Source organism: Xylocopa sonorina, chromosome 1 (genome assembly GCF_050948175.1).
Source record: "Xylocopa sonorina isolate GNS202 chromosome 1, iyXylSono1_principal, whole genome shotgun sequence".
NCBI lineage: Eukaryota > Metazoa > Arthropoda > Insecta > Hymenoptera > Apidae > Xylocopa > Xylocopa sonorina.
In genome coordinates, this window is record NC_135193.1 from 10,388,571 (window position 1) to 10,404,609 (window position 16,039).

Genomic DNA, 16,039 nt, shown 5'->3' on the forward strand with positions numbered 1-16,039 from the left:
TCGAGGCAAAAGTCGTGGATCCACGTGGAAATAAAGGTATTTCACGATCGTGAACCTCGGCTAGATCAGGGAGGCCGCAATCTAATCTCTCGGAGCTCACCGGGGACAATCGTTTCGTGTTCTTGAACGTCGTTCCAAAGGACACTTGTCGCGATCGATGGTCATGAAGACCGGTGATCTTAATGGGAACACCCACGTACCGGAGTGGCCCGAAGAGCGTGTCGCCAGGAAGAAATCCAGAGCGCGTGGCCGATTCATTCGACTTGGTACGATCGGATCCGCTAATTGCAGATTTATGATTGCTCTCGCGAAATCCGATGACAAAGACTGACACGTTATCGTAGATAAGCCCGGTTTTATTCGCAGTTGATGCGGTACTTCATTGCTTCCCGTCGATTTGCTCTGCTTCCTCCACTCTTTCCTTCTTTTCACGTTTCCTGAATTAGTGTCCGATAGATAATCATTTTTCTTATATGGGATTATCGTCGTGATATTAGCGGTGCATAGAACATTTAGTAGAACGTTGGAGCATTATTAAAACTGCACGAAACTAATCCTCTTTAACATTCGTCCATCCTATATCCTAGTTTTATCCCTTGTCCATTGTCTGGCAACGTTGAAGCGTTTTCGATAAATCTCCATCCAACAATCATGCACCAGAACAATCAACCACGAAAAGAGTGGCTCAAAGAGGAAACCGTTTTTCACATTGAATTATGCATACAGGTACACAGCATTGTCGTGACGCTAAAAATGTTAATCAACGATTCAAACGTCAGGACACCGGCACGCCACGAAATTCACGACACTGTGTCGTATCTCGTTTGATCGATTAATCCTGCTTTTCCTCCGCAATCAACCATTCTTTTCGCTATTAACGGTCCTCGCGATGGTAGAACGCGCGCGGGTTCGCGCGACTCGCTTACAATATTGCAAGGCGTGACTCATTCGACGTCTCTTGCTCGACCACGCGTGATTATTTCATGTTTGAAACCACCTCCGCGGTGGTAAGCATACGCCGCACTGTCGACAGTGCCACCTCTACTCTTGCACCGACATTCTACGTGCTACCATTGATCGCGTTGCCTGAGACTGCTTCAAATTTCCTCGAACCAGTCAAAATTTCGCTTTTCCAATTCCATTTAATTCGCAAAAATAGCAGAGAAGGTTTGAAAGGTTTAGAGAAAACAGGGATGGATCAGAGACTCGAGTCGTAAGTGAAACTCAAATGAAAAACCTTTCTAACGGTAAGAATATCAATTTGCATTCGTCGATAAGTAATAATGTTCTACTTGAAAACGATACGCCACTATCTTTAAGAATTCAATCGTTCGTACGAAGAATTCTTAAATCAACAATCGAAAGATAGAAAAGTCCGGTTTTACTGCTTCCTGGCGCCTCACTTGGCCCAGACAATGCGTCACACACTTGCAGTCGCTGAACAAACGTCGAACAATGCTTCGTCGCGTTAAGACAATACGTCGTTAATGCCTTCCCTGTGTTCGCGGTAGGATTTCTCGTTTGTATCTACCCGATTTCACCGGGATTCGAACGAAGACGATAGCGAACCTGAATTTCGTGAACTGGTACGACTCGATCTCCTCTGAACGGCAAATATTTAGCGGTTCTCCGCGCAGGAGGAGCACTTCCGTAATTCTGTCGTGTAATTAGGAACGTTAATGAGCTACTTGCCTCACCGTGAACTTGTCCTCGGGGTTAATAGACTTTTACACACGATAAGACGACCCACCGCTGGTTTAGAAACCGAGAGAGAAATGTTAATCGATAGTGTAGAAAAGGTGATCAAAAAATTGCTACGATTCGAGCTGCATGAAAATTTAAATTATATAATCGATACCTTTAATAAGTATAACGTGAAATAGCCATTGCACGTTACAACGAAAACTACCCCTCTGATTTCGTTTCGCTAAACGCCCAAGACGTATCTCGAAATAAGATACGGGCAACGAAATTTCGCGAGACGATGTTGCATAAAAATTCACGCGTAAGGTACCTTTCCATCGATCGCAGCGATGCAACACAGTAGGTCCATGGCGAGACTGAGAGAGAGAGAGAGAGAGAGAGAGGGAAAGAGAATTATTCGACGTTCTTGAATACAAGATTTCTCGATATCCCAGAGAAGTACGGAGTTCGATCTTGCCTCCGCGATTTCACGTCTCCCTTCGAATCTTTTTCCCCCTGGTTAGCTGCTGTGGCCTGCCACAATGCACACGCCAGGGTAACCAGGAGAACGGCCATAAAGCAAACGATAGAGAGACAATATTCTCTCCTGTGCAAACAATGGCTAACTTACGACGATCGTAAACAATCCCCTTATCCGCAGGTCGTTAACGCCGCATAATAATTTTCGCCAACCCCCACTGCGAGTTCGCGTGCCTCCACATTAGTTTCCGTGGAATCGATCAGGAGCGGACACGACATCGGCACTGGCCGTTATAACACGTTCACCTAATCTGAATCGACGATGGGCAACTTTAAAGGGGACTGCAAAGGTTGTTCGAGGTTGTTACAGGTGATTCGATTTTAGAACAAATGTCCACGATTTTCCGATAGGCACGTTTCAATGTTCCTAAAGAACCACTCTATTCGATATAGAATGAATAATTCATAATCGGGCTCTAATGACCAATCCATTTCCGTCCATACCGCAGGCACGGACAATTATATCGATCGAATCACATCAATGCTTATTGCGATTTAATTGGAGCAGTTTGGCCGCGTTTCGATACGTCAAGGATAACGTCAGGCACCAACCATTGAACGCTATTCAACAGACGAGCCTGAATGAGTTAATTAGTCGGGTTTATTGGCAAATCCTTCATGACAAATAACGCCCAATGCGTGTGGCATCGATTGTTCGATTGAAATGGAGCGAAAAAAAAGAGGAGGGGAGAAAAATGGCTGACAGGACAACGTTTTTACTGTATATCTATAACGAGATCGGTGGCATTGATTCGAGACAAAGTTGAAAATCACTTTGACCAAACGCTCGGGTCGGGAGGTACGCCTACGGGCTGGGTACAGGCGCGAGTGATCTATTTACGATCAGGTGTGATCTATCGGCGATCGACGGCCGTGGGTGGCGGACATTCGATCCACGGTGCTCGATCTCGACACCGGTGAGAGGTCATTCTGACTCATTTGAGCCACCGACGTGACGTATTGTCGGCTGTTAACGATGTTAACGTTGCACTCGCGATTATGTAAACGTGCATCCCCAACCGTACCACGATCCTCGCGATACCGTTCGTCCGATAGAGTGGGTTCGCATCGACGAGGCGAAGAAAATTTTAACGAGGACAAAAACTGGGATCTCGTTACGTTTATCAATTCGTTCTGAAATTGGTATACAGAGGTGGTTATTTATCTATCTGTTCGTTGACACGGCAAATTCGCACGGTTACACGATAAATAATATTCACCACCGTTGTCAATACTCATTACACATTTAACGACGTTTCGACGCGTGTGATTTACGAGCGAAACCGCTGAAACCAAAAGGCTCGCGTGGTTACTACAAAGCAGGCTAGAGCGGGCAAACACGTTCTCTGTATTATTTAATGAATCATTTAGCTAGCATTCATCGAATTCACCTACGGGAACCTTTTATCCGTCGATTTAATAAACATCGCGTGGAACCACGCGGTTAACACGATGGAAGAAAAAGAAATGAAAGAGAGACGAATGAAAAAGTTCGCCAGCCAGCCCGTATGTGTTGGGTTGAGCGTGCAGAAAACGGCGCCTGCAGCAATATAGGCCTCGACGTGGAGCAATATATATCGATCGGGAGGCCGATTGCGTAATTGCAATTAAAGCGATCTTGTAATCGTAAGCCGGGTATAATTAATGAACTGAATCGTGCTGACGCTCCGAGTGTTGTCTATCGCGGCGCACGATCGTGCTGCGGGGCCGTGAGTAAGCGCAATTTGCCATATTGTCTCTAATAATCCTGGCTAATTAGTTTTGTCTCCCGTTTATATCGGTCGCCGGCCGAGCGAGCACACCCGTGCGCGCCTCTTCTGCCGCAGCGTTCTACAAACGGAAGAGAAAGCATCGACGCCCACGCGTCGACACGGGCGCAGTTGAAAAATTTGAAAAATCCCCAGGACGAGGGCAAATGGCTGTGGAAGACTCTACGATCGTTTCTCTTTCTGTTAATGTACATCTCGATTACATACTACATTCTAAGGACGCGCTTCAATGTACGTTTAGCAACGATATTGTAGGAAAAAATAAGAATACGAAATTTTTACCTGGAGTTTGCACCGAGTTAGAATCGAATTAGAAAATTAGCATAATTAGATAAAGAATAGGTGATACGTATTGTTAAATTTCTACTAGAAGCCAGAAAAAGAAAGAAGAACTTATTAAGTTCGCGATTGAACAGGAAGTTATTCGAAGAATGCTGTTCGCATGGTAGTCAATATTCAACGAACCCCTGTATTCCGTAGCTTGCCAGTAAACCGATTGCTCGAAGAAACACGGGGAAAGCTATAGCCTAGGAAGAAGCTAAATTGAAACGTAAAAGCGGACTAGGAAATAATCAAAGGGTCTTCCAAGCGCTTCTTCTACAAACAAGGCATAAAACCTGGCTAGCCATAAATCCACGACCTCCGGTCGGCAGTGGCTGGTCGCTCGCGTTGCTCACTTGGTTCACCTCGACTCTTTGCGTTGCATTACCCTCGCCATACGTGCGCAACTAATTTTCGTCCTCGAACAATTCATGCATACATACATTTCTCCACTTTCGTGGATGAATCGTTGCCCTTTTCGATGGGAACAAGTATCCAGAAAAGAGCTTCGTTGAATAATCAAAAGACGAACTACCGTTCCTTCGAGAGGTACGAACGATCGACAAAATTCGATCAAACAGTCCTTCTATATTCGGCAGCTATAAACTATGCGCATATGTCGCCGCTTTAATTACATAGAGCGGTGGTCACCGTGAACGTTTCTGTCGTAACGCCAGCCAATAAAGCCCGAGGAAATCTTTGTTAAGGGATCGCCGCGAACCAAATAAATCTCAATACAAAGTCAATTATAGTTGGCAGCTATGGCCGCGAACGTGGGCGTGAATAGGTCGTGTGACGCGTTTGCAGCACACGCACCAGCCACTTCTTGCTGATTTACAAATTCTAGGGAAGCAAGGTTGGGAAATCTCTTTCGTTGACTGACACGTCCATCGTCCGGGACCACAATCATACCATTTTCCCTCCCCTAATTGCGGCATAAACGATATTTATTCGGCTCAGCACAGTTCACGCGTCGCTGAATGAATTTCGCTAAGCTGAACTTACGAGGCTCGCGTTACCGGGTCGAGTGATTTTTGCTAAACGCGAAACAACAAAACGTACAGCTGCGTTTCTAAAGCTCATTTTCGGCCACTGGACACGTCGTAACCGGGTACTTTGCGGAAATACACTGTTCATAAAGCTGACTGATCTACGAGCTCCAGTGTCTTGTTTCGTTGTAACTGGCCCTGATTTAAGCATCCACTCAGGAAACCGTGCGTTCTGAGACCGAAGAATGGCACCGATCAAATTTGTAGAATAATTTTCATTTCTCTTGGAATCGTATTCGTGTTTCAGTGGTGCTAAAATTTGTCTATTTTCACTAGAAAAAAAAACACTCTTCGTAGAAAGATGTTACACGCTAAGGACGTCCAAGTATGCAATTCGTTCGTCGCAGATTGAATGGAGACGAGTGCCAAATACGAGCTGGCACCTCGCACGAGGCACACACGCGATCGGATCGTGCGACGATGACACGTGCCGCGAGTCTCTGTTATTAATTTCATACCTTGCACAACGCAAAGCGCACTCCCGTTCGACTGTAAAGGTATCGCGTTTGCGTCGCGAACGTTAAATAGCGTGACTTTTAGCCGAGACGATAATTAATTTGATACGAAGGTGGAATGTTCGATTCTTACTTTGTACGAAGGCGAGGAAACGGGAAGAACGGATGACGAAGGAGTGGGAAGAAATAAAATGAAACGAAAAAAAGGCTGGAACGTTTTTCAAGGCGCCCCTTTTACGCAATTGCGGCCATTCTTTCTCTTTTTCTCAGTTGCCTTTTTGTTCCCGTCCATGCCACGTCGTAATGACGCTCGCATAACTCTCGTGAAACGACTTCTGGCCAGGTCCACAGGAGACAATCAGATAACGGCGAACACCCGCGCGATCTTATGTAATCGCGCACGCGTTACGACGCGCATGTGACTCGCCACGAATCGTGATCGTGTGGGTTGCCTTTTGATCCGAAATTCTTGGCGGTTTTTAGTTTCTCTTTGCTCGTTCGAGAGGAAGGATACCGAAGAATAGAGATACCAAATGGTTTATCACTGTTTTAGAACCCGGTGAATTTCGTAGCGGGTAAAATGTCATCGGATTAAGAGATTATCGTGGCGTGACAATCACGAACGCGGGGGTAATTGCCGCTTGCTCGTGACACAATGATCATGCTCGATAATGGCATGCTAAGGCTTGCTAGACACTGAACGACAACGTGTGCCGCGATCGACTTGCGTCACGCACGCACGCTGAATAATTAATGATACCCACCGCATGAAAGAAATAAATGTCGGGTCCGTGGAATCAAGTAAACATACAACACGGAGTTAATTTCGGCTTGTCGCGACTCGAAGAACCTGCCCAATCGATGGCTGGAGAACACGCTTACCGAAATGTAATTACTCGCGCGATATAGACACTTCGTGATAGGGAAAGTGATAGCGAGTGTAATCTATCGAAGATGGATCGCTGACAGTCAATTTCTTTCTCCGATCGCTTCGTTTCAACAATTGGTTGACATACTCCCATTTCGAGTGGAGACACGTAACCGAAAAAAGAAAAAGAACCAACTCTTTAAAGCCTAAACCAAATACGTCAAAGGGCTTGCGAAACGAATCGACAATCAAACGAGGATCATTGTGAAAGAAACGTACGCGTCGAGATGTGTCCACGTCGGGCATGAAGAACGTTCAAAGGGAGCCAGAGATCAGTCGGAGAGAAAAGAATTTCTGCTCCATTTCTAGACAGGACCGTATCTGGGAGCTGATGCAAGCATCGATCTCTCGATCCTCTCCCGAATCGTTTAACATTATAACGACGAGGCCGCCGTAGAACACTCGTAACAGGTAGGAACATACCGCGAGACCTGTTGCGAGAGAGCGGACCCCCCGCAGCCTGCGTTCACCGACGTCAGATGTTATCTTCATCTATCCGGGGCCTAGAGAAGCGGGGCCGCTAGATCGACTTTTCATCTCCTCCCGTTCGTGCCCGTGGCCACGCGAAAATATCGCGTCTCTTATCGTGGCGATCTCGGGAGCATCTTGGCTACGCTCAAGTAAGGAACCCGCATGTGCGTTGTATCCAACGTTTTTCGGAGGAATTAATGGCTCCGCTGCCGGTGGTGGACATTTTGTTTTTTGCTTTCCTTTTGTCCCTCTTACAACGGACACTCTGGAATTCTTGTACCTTTCGCAATTTACGGTACCTTCTTTAACTCCTTTCTTTACTTCTGCTACTTTTCGTTTCATATAAGTCGGGCCTCCATTTCTAAAGGATTAAAATGGTGGCTCGATTGTTCGAGTGCTTCCATTGAATCGCCAATAGCGGACACAGCATTCGTGTGTCCTGGACACTGATTACGGTTAGTCTCTTTGCGTGAATAAGTTGTTGGCGAAATTTAAGCCATTATAGTCGATTGATAAGATGACGTGAATTAAATAATATCGAAAGTGAGTAAAATTTGCAATAAAAAAAATGTTAAATATGTTACGCTTGAGAAGAAAATATACAAGTAGGCATTATTAAAAAATTATTTTTTGTTGTATTACTTTCATTAATACTTATTGATATTTTGATCAATAAATTGGTATAATATCATGGTGGCGCCACCTCTACCTGGTTTCTACTTGCTGCTCGTTTGTAGCTGTACCTCGTGTACGATAAATGTAAGCATTCTTATCAACATTTGATTATGAAAAAAATCTGTTATCGAATGTAGAAAGTGTAGAAAGATACTTGTTCCTCTGTTGTATAGAGCGATTTCTGAATGAAAACATTTTCGAGAACCTCTTACAGATGGCCGTCATAAGTAGTTTGTTTTGCCACATGCAAAATATCAAGATAGACAGGAATTCAAACATTATCTAAACAAACTAAGATCCTCATACTAATATTCGATAATATTCGTAGAAATAATTGGCATTTAACTGATCCTATCGATTGATCATTATGCACTTGAAGAGTCTGCAGATGTAAAATAATATTTTCCACGAAATTATGAGTGTTCCACCATATTGAAATTATGCACAGTGTCAAAGTAGTTGATCGTATGTGAAAGTGAAGTGGAATGCCTACACCTCGGAGTTTCCTGTCTCGCAGTTAAGAGAGATAAGAAAGCCCGAGGATATCCGCTCCGTTTAATACGCATGAGTACTTTAGCATTATTTCCATCGATGTAACAACAACATAGACTGTGTTACCGATCGGGTTAACAGGATCCGAAATACCGGTATGATTTCGAAAATAAAAAAGGAAGCCTGTAGAACCGTTTCGTCGACGGTTAGAAATTGTCAAGGATAGCTAGGTAAGTGGTACGCATCAATACGGGATGTCCGATGTAAGGTTACGTACCGCGTGTCTAACTCTAACATTGACTTTCACCGATTCTTTTAAGGAAACACGCTCGTACCCGTGTGGGTGTACAGGAGGTGCGTGTTTACGTGACACAGAGTACGCACGGTAGGTGAGGTCATATATCCATCCACTCATACAGGTGGTTCCTCCTCCATTCACGCCGTACAGTCACTCCGTAAAGCGAGTGCACGACAGCTTCTCTCAGGGAATCCGGGTTTAATTTTCGTTGGTGCATCCCGCTACGATGGTCGTTAACGCGTTATCTACTAAATACTCAGTGCCGATCGCGTTGATGTTCGCGGTCACATTTACGTACGGTAATTACACGGACATTGATTTACCGCCTGATCACATCAAGTATTACTTCAGCTCTTTTCCCACGGTGGCCGAAGAGTGCCGCAATAACACCGTCTGTCCTTACAAGGTAATACACGGCGTATTAATCACTGATTATTTAATTACTTAGTAATTAAAGAATAAATATAGTATGGTCGGTGACACCTAATATTTCCTCCTTTTTAATTGCCTACGTTACTTGCACGGCGGTGTACAGTAGTTGGGAGGTAGTACGGGATACTGCATGTGCGAGCAATTGTAAATTATTGGATTTTTCGAAAGACGGATACTAACGAAGGACTTTTCTTGGAAACAACTTAGGATAGCCTTGATACCAAAGCTTGTTGGGGTTACGAGCCGAATTGCAAAGCCGAAGATTCTTTTTCCGTTCCTCAATGTCCAGGTGATCACAGAGGATGGGTTACCACGAAAAAAGCACAAATAGAGACGTTTTACGCTCAAGGAGATTTCGGCTACGTACGCGACCAAAGGAAAGAAATGTCGATTTTCTGTGAACCATTGTTCGTGGTAAGTGGTCTCGTACAAATCGAGACCGAAGAAAGAGAAATAAGAGGAGACACTTTTCGATTCTATTGGTGATGTTTTCGAGCATAGGACGATTCATCCTTGGAATGCTCGGAACATATGAGATTTTGCCGAGCAAGGAACGTAATGATCAATTTCACGGATCTACTCCAAAGAAAGGAACCCATACGATACAAGATGGATGTTTTGAAAGAGGGTCAAATCGGAGGATATTGCACGTGAGTAAAAATCGACAAAACGACGATCAACCACTCAATGTTCGTATCACCTCGTCTCTCGAATTAGATTAAATGAAAAAAGGCTGGAAGAAAACGCGGATCACATTAGCCCATTGCAATCTTGGGGGCCTGAGCTGCGAAACTTTCGCAAATTACCACGACCACCGATCGTCAACGATGATTGTGATATCGTGATTGAAAAGCCAACGTTCATAATGAAAATAGACGCCAGTAAGTCGCAATAAATGATCCTATCGTCGTGTAAAATTCGTCGAACACGCAAATCTTCGAGGTCCCACTCATTCGTCGAAGTCGTTCTGTTTCAGTAGTAAATATGTATCATCATTTTTGCGACTTTTTCAACTTGTACGCGTCATTGCACGTAAACCTCTCGCACCCCACCGCCTTCAGCACTGATAATCATATAATGATCTGGGAAAGCTACAGGTAACTGACACCCGTGCAACAGAAAAACCACGAGAGGATACTTACATAGACCCTAAGTTCTCTCTTACTTTCAGCTATCGTTCAGCGTTCCAAGACACCTTTCAGGCTTTCACGAGAAATCCGCTGTGGGATTTAAAAACATTTCGCGGAGAAACCGTTTGCTTCAAGAATCTTGTGTTTCCGTTATTGCCTCGCATGATTTTTGGTCTTTACTATAATACACCACTTGTACGATTATTGAGACTTCATTTATTTTTTTCGGCTGTCTATCGGAAACTTTTACCACGAAATATAATTTCAGATTTATGGCTGTGAGAACAGTGGACTGTTCAAAGCTTTCGGTGATCATATTTTACATAGACTACATATACCTCTACATGAAAGAAAAAGCCAAAGGATACGAGTCACTCTGCTCAGCAGAGACACACAGTATAGAAATATATTGAACGAGGATGAATTGATAAAGGCTTTGAAAGAAAATCCTGAGTACAAAGTGAAAAAGGTAATAAATGAGCTACTATATAGAAAGTCTTAAAATATAAAAGATTGATAACAAAAAATCCATGACTTTGTAGGTAGTTTACAATAAAAAGATATCATTCAAAAAACAATTGGAAATTACAAGAAATTCTGATATTTTTATTGGTATACACGGAGCCGGATTGACGCATCTCATGTTTCTACCGGACTGGGCGGCTGTGTTTGAGATGTAAGTACGACTGAACACTTGTTACCAAGAGAATACATCTCATACATAATTAATGTATAGATATAACTGCGAAGATCCGGGATGTTACAAGGATCTTGCTCGTTTACGCGGTGTAAAATACTATACGTGGGAAAACACTTCGAAACTAGTACAACAAGATCCCGTAAGTGATCATTATTTCAAGAGAAATGTTTATTTAACATTTATTGTGAGAATAACCGAAATTCTATATAGGGTACGTATCCTGATGGAGGAGCACACGCAAAATTCACGAACTACAGTTTCGATGTTAAAGAATTTTTACGTATAGTTTCGCAAGCTAAGGAGTATGTGAAAAATCACGATTCTTTCAAAAAATTTATCAGTAAGGTGGCACAACGTAAAAGGACGGAAGCAAAAAATCAGACTAGAGCGTTAAACGTAGGAAAAGATATTAAAACTCCCAAATCGAATGAAGTTAACGAGTTGAAGCCTGATGTTCAACCCAAAGATGAACTATGATAAATACTTTAGGAAACTTTCATTTCAATAACAACGAAATGTTCCAACGATAAAATAACGAATACTAGAGTTAATATCTGAATGAAAGAAACGATTTTGTTACCAGCTAAGTGTTTTACTTATTTTTATATGGATATATGTACATATATATTTTGATAAAAAAGGGGAACAATAAATATGAAATACCATTTGATATGTCTACATAGTGGCAGTGAAAATTAGTCATTCAATTATCATTGTTTAGTAATCTAGTTTTACTTATTTATATGTTACAACATAGGAAACTGCACAGCCTAACTTGTAACTAGTACAACGAATTGTACAACGAACCTTATAATTTAATTTGTACCTGTTTTCTATATAATAATAAAACCAAAAATATATTTATTGCCATGTATGCAATCAATATTTGTAACGCTCTTAATTGATTTACGTATAATGTATGTACTAACATGTTAATAACGCCAGTCAGTAAATTCGACGATAAAAAGAAAACTAGACCATTGTAATTAATAGCTTCCAATATCTCGATATTATAACTATACTCGTATTTACCAGGTACACTCTCTTGCCAGCGAGCCCTCTCATGTGATTTATGCATTGTTTTCTTTTCAGTACATTCTACGTCTGCGGTTGCATAACTTAATATATCACAAATTATTTCTATTAATAATAACAGCGTAATTATCATACTACTTAAAGTAAGTATCCACATGCAATAACCCGTGTTTGCCAATCGTCTGGAAACCCTGAAGTATGAATCACAGAACAAAGTGGCTGCGCAAGTTTGAGCAGATATCAAGGATAACTTGATGCACAAAATCATGGACTTATTATAACCTACATTAAATTCATATCCAAGCAACTTTATGTTCAATGTTCTATACTCAATTTGCAATGAATTTTGTGTGTACAAGTTCCGATAAGTGGAGTGAATTAGTCTACTAATTGCTACACTTATTAAGTACAAACCAACATATCCAGGCACAGATATGATACCTTCTCGATTGGCAGACACAAAATCATTTCTTGGTGTATTACTCAAAACCCATTGTTTTAGACCTTTAGTACTCAAAATATATTCATGCATTCCTAGAATCCAAATCCCTGACAGCAACGAATACCTTGAGTTAATTGTGCTTGTTATAGAACTGGTAAATAATTTAACAAAAGCAAGAGTTAGAAAGAAATTCCAGTGGACACCATATTCAGTTACATGCTTTTGATATCCTAGTACTTCGATAGCAACTGATCTGCCAAAACCTAATATCAAAAGTGGAATGGAACTTCTTGCGGAATATTTTATATTCTTTGATATAGTATGAATAAAACCTATTCGAGGTTTAGGAGTAAAGTCCTTAGCTTCTGGTGCTACTAAAGCATTGATACATACAAATAATCCAACACCAGTGTCCATTAAGCTATATCCATATACTTCAGTTTTAGCAAATTTGCGGGGAAAGATACGAAAGTCTATAGCTAATATGCATATCGCTGTTATTATATTGACTAATGCTCTATAATTCGTAATGAAAGGCCTTCTGCCGTAAACAGGCCTTATACTGTAAGTTGATGAGGTACTGGTATTCATTTTCAGTAAAATATTAATGATAGATATCACCATCATAGCACAACAGACATTAATCAGATACTCGGATAGTATCGTACAACATAAAATTGATGGAATTACAATTAATGTGAATTCTAGTAAAACCCTAATATTTTTGTTGATAACCCTTTCTAAAAGAGCCACTGTAGTAGTGGTTAAAGGAATACTACAAATATTCGGCATGATTGCATATATAACCTCTCTGGGCGTTGTCCCACCATGACCAGAAACAAATGCTTCTTGTTCCTGGAGATAAAGAGTTTTGTTCCATGCATTTGACATATTTTTAATGTAAATAATTTTATTCCTCTTGGTGAAAAATACTCTGCAAAGAAATATCGTTTACTGATAAAGTAGTTAATTGTTATTCTATATTATTGTGATCTTACTCGAGAAAACATTATCTCAATAGTTGTCTGGATATAATATTTATTACGAAAATTAAAAGTAAAGAATACTTTGAGTCAACTGGAAACACATTCACGTTTCATATTTCACACACAATTGCAAGCACTCGATGACTAATAGATGGCGTTACAGTTTATTTTATTATCACTGTATCACTTGCTCGGATAAAAATACGAAGTAGAAAATAATTTTAAAACATTAACCGCGTTTATCTTGGGCTTTTGCTTTTCACGAACGATTACGATTTTACTAACATGTGACACATTCAAATACTAAAAATAAAATGAGAGTAAAAGATAAATATTCCAATTTATACCATCGTGTTTGAGCAATTATTATTCAGAACCAAACGATGTATAGAATAATTTGGGTATGTTGGGTCCAATGTATAGAAAAGAACTGTTTTACAAAAGGTACAGGCATTTACATTGATTTATGTATTTTTATAATTAACACAACTTCAAAGAAAAACAGTACCAACATAAGAGAGATATTTTCTTTGCAGATTTTTAAGACAATTAATGAAATAAATTTGTCAAAGAATTATAACACCAATACTAACATAATAAACACAAATCAACAAAATACAATGTCAAATATGGAACACATTCATTTAACTGAAAAAATGCAACCTGCATGCCTTGATGATTATATCGGTCAAGAACTAATTATTGGTTCAAATACACTATTGCAACACTTACTAACAAAAGGACATGTTCCTAGCATGATATTATATGGACCACCAGGATGTGGAAAGGTAATACAAACTTTACAATATTACTAGTTATAAAACGATTCAATCATTGATTAATCTTTAATGAGACTCATTTTCACTAAAATATTTTTCAGACCTCTTTGGCTAACATTATAGCAAAGCTAAGTAAAGAAATTCATGGAGACAAGGTGCATGTTGTAAAACTCTCTGCATCTTCTACTGGTGTGAATAGCATAAGGGATGTTGTTAATACATCAAAGAAAGATTCGAGAATGAACTGTCAGACGATAGTATTCATGGATGAGATACATCGCTTCAATAAACTTCAACAAGATATTTTTCTACCACATATTGAGGCAGGCACATTCTCCTTAATTGGCACAACTACAGAGAATCCATCATATAGTTTAAATTCTGCTTTACTAAGCAGATGCCGTGTATTCATTTTGCATAAACTAACAGTATTAAATGTTGTGGAAATTCTTTGTAAAGCAATCTCATCTATTAATGGAGAAATATACGATTCTAAGATTAAAACATTGTCGACTGTTGCACAAGATAAGTCAAGCTTTAGTTCTGAGCAACGTTTTTCTATTAATAAATCAGTAATCGACTGGTTAGCAGAAGTATGCGACGGAGATGCACGTGTTGCACTAAATGGCTTAGAACTAGCAGTTAAAACTAAAGTATGGGATAAACCAAGTTCTATACATCTTACATCAATAACCCTTGAAGATATTAAAGAAAGTCTTAAACAAGCGCATATGTTATCTGATAGACAAACTAATAATAGCCATCATTTATATTCTGCATTACATAAATCAATAAAAGCTGGTAAACAAAATGCATCTTTATATTGGCTGGCGCGCATTATGGCAATTAAAGAAGATCCAGTAAATATAGCAAGAAGATTAGTAAGAATATCTTCCGAAGATATTGGATTAGCAGACATTGATGCTCTAGGTATCTACAGGATATATAAAAATTACTTAATATAATAATTAATATAATTATATTTTTAATTTTAGGCATAGCCGTTCAGACTATGCACGGATGTCAAATGATTGGAATGCCAGAGTCCGATGTGCTTCTAGCAGAATGTGTTGTATATTTAACTAGAGCACCAAAATCTCAACTTCTGTATAATGCATTAAAATCAGCTGAAAATATTATTAGGAACCACAAAGATTCGCAATCTATAGTACCATTACATATCAGAGAGAGATCGGAACAACAAAAGCTTTGTGCTGTTCTTGGTATGACATTGACTATATGTATATATGAAATTCTGCTACTTTCATTTGATGTACTTACAGGACGCCGTGATGAAAATTTAATCCAAAAATTTGACTTCTTCTCGGGAAATTCCTGACTTCGTAATCTTCTATAGGCAGGTTTGTTCTTGGAAATACACTTTTGGCACAACACTTTTAACAATAAAACACATTTTGGAACATTAAGTTGTTTCGATAGCGCCTAGTTGAATCACTTCGCGGAGTAATAATTGAAAGGGAATAATCAAAGTATCTGAACTTTATGAGAAGTTAATTTACCGAAATATCACATTTATGAAGTTATAAGTTAAAAATCTCACTAAAATTTAACAATCACGAACAATTAATCGATTAAAAATTCGATTTTACTTCGCGCCGAAATACACGAGCGGCTTGCCTACGAGGAAGCCACCGCGACACTGTTACGCGATTTGTTATACAAAGTATATATAATAAAAGTTTTTCAAATTGTTTAATAGAGCACAATAACACGTAAAAAATAAGTAATTATGATAATGTAAAAAGTTATGATTTATCACAATATCGAGAAGAGCGTACAATTAAAGCAATCGTATACTGACGAAACAATTTAATTTTCGAACTGATAGAAAGT

General features: G+C 40.1%; 3 protein-coding genes across 7 annotated transcripts in view; 2 read left to right on the top strand and 1 right to left on the bottom strand.

The window, feature by feature from the left end:
• The window catches only part of Eogt (EGF-domain O-GlcNAc transferase), an 82,433-nt gene extending 70,827 nt beyond the window's left edge, over window positions 1-11,606 (top strand). The window contains exons 1-11 of one of the 5 annotated variants that reach the window (XM_076906734.1): window positions 8,501-8,620; window positions 8,704-9,087; window positions 9,321-9,527; window positions 9,615-9,763; window positions 9,831-9,994; window positions 10,090-10,210; window positions 10,285-10,438; window positions 10,512-10,712; window positions 10,786-10,919; window positions 10,980-11,082; window positions 11,154-11,606. In XM_076906734.1, the coding sequence (XP_076762849.1) occupies window positions 8,908-9,087; window positions 9,321-9,527; window positions 9,615-9,763; window positions 9,831-9,994; window positions 10,090-10,210; window positions 10,285-10,438; window positions 10,512-10,712; window positions 10,786-10,919; window positions 10,980-11,082; window positions 11,154-11,420 (1,680 nt within the window). In that variant the 5' untranslated portion in view covers window positions 8,501-8,620; window positions 8,704-8,907 and the 3' untranslated portion in view covers window positions 11,421-11,606. The other 4 variants (XM_076906724.1, XM_076906750.1, XM_076906742.1 and 1 more) reach the window with 4 other exon arrangements.
• An 11-nt stretch (window positions 11,607-11,617) lies between these two features.
• LOC143430526 (uncharacterized) lies at window positions 11,618-13,568 on the bottom strand. The gene is made up of 2 exons (XM_076906848.1): window positions 13,419-13,568; window positions 11,618-13,354 (listed from the first exon to the last, which is right to left on the bottom strand). The coding sequence occupies exon 2, from the start codon at window positions 13,309-13,311 to the stop codon at window positions 11,752-11,754; it is 1,560 nt and encodes a 519-aa protein (XP_076762963.1). The 5' UTR covers window positions 13,312-13,354; window positions 13,419-13,568; the 3' UTR covers window positions 11,618-11,751.
• Window positions 13,569-13,789: 221 nt separating this feature from the next.
• LOC143423152 (ATPase WRNIP1) lies at window positions 13,790-15,632 on the top strand. The gene is made up of 6 exons (XM_076894301.1): window positions 13,790-13,807; window positions 13,943-14,194; window positions 14,287-14,512; window positions 14,759-15,115; window positions 15,181-15,426; window positions 15,547-15,632. Exons 1-6 carry the CDS (start codon window positions 13,790-13,792, stop codon window positions 15,630-15,632), a joined length of 1,185 nt encoding a protein of 394 aa, XP_076750416.1.
• The last annotated feature ends 407 nt before the right edge of the window (window positions 15,633-16,039 follow it).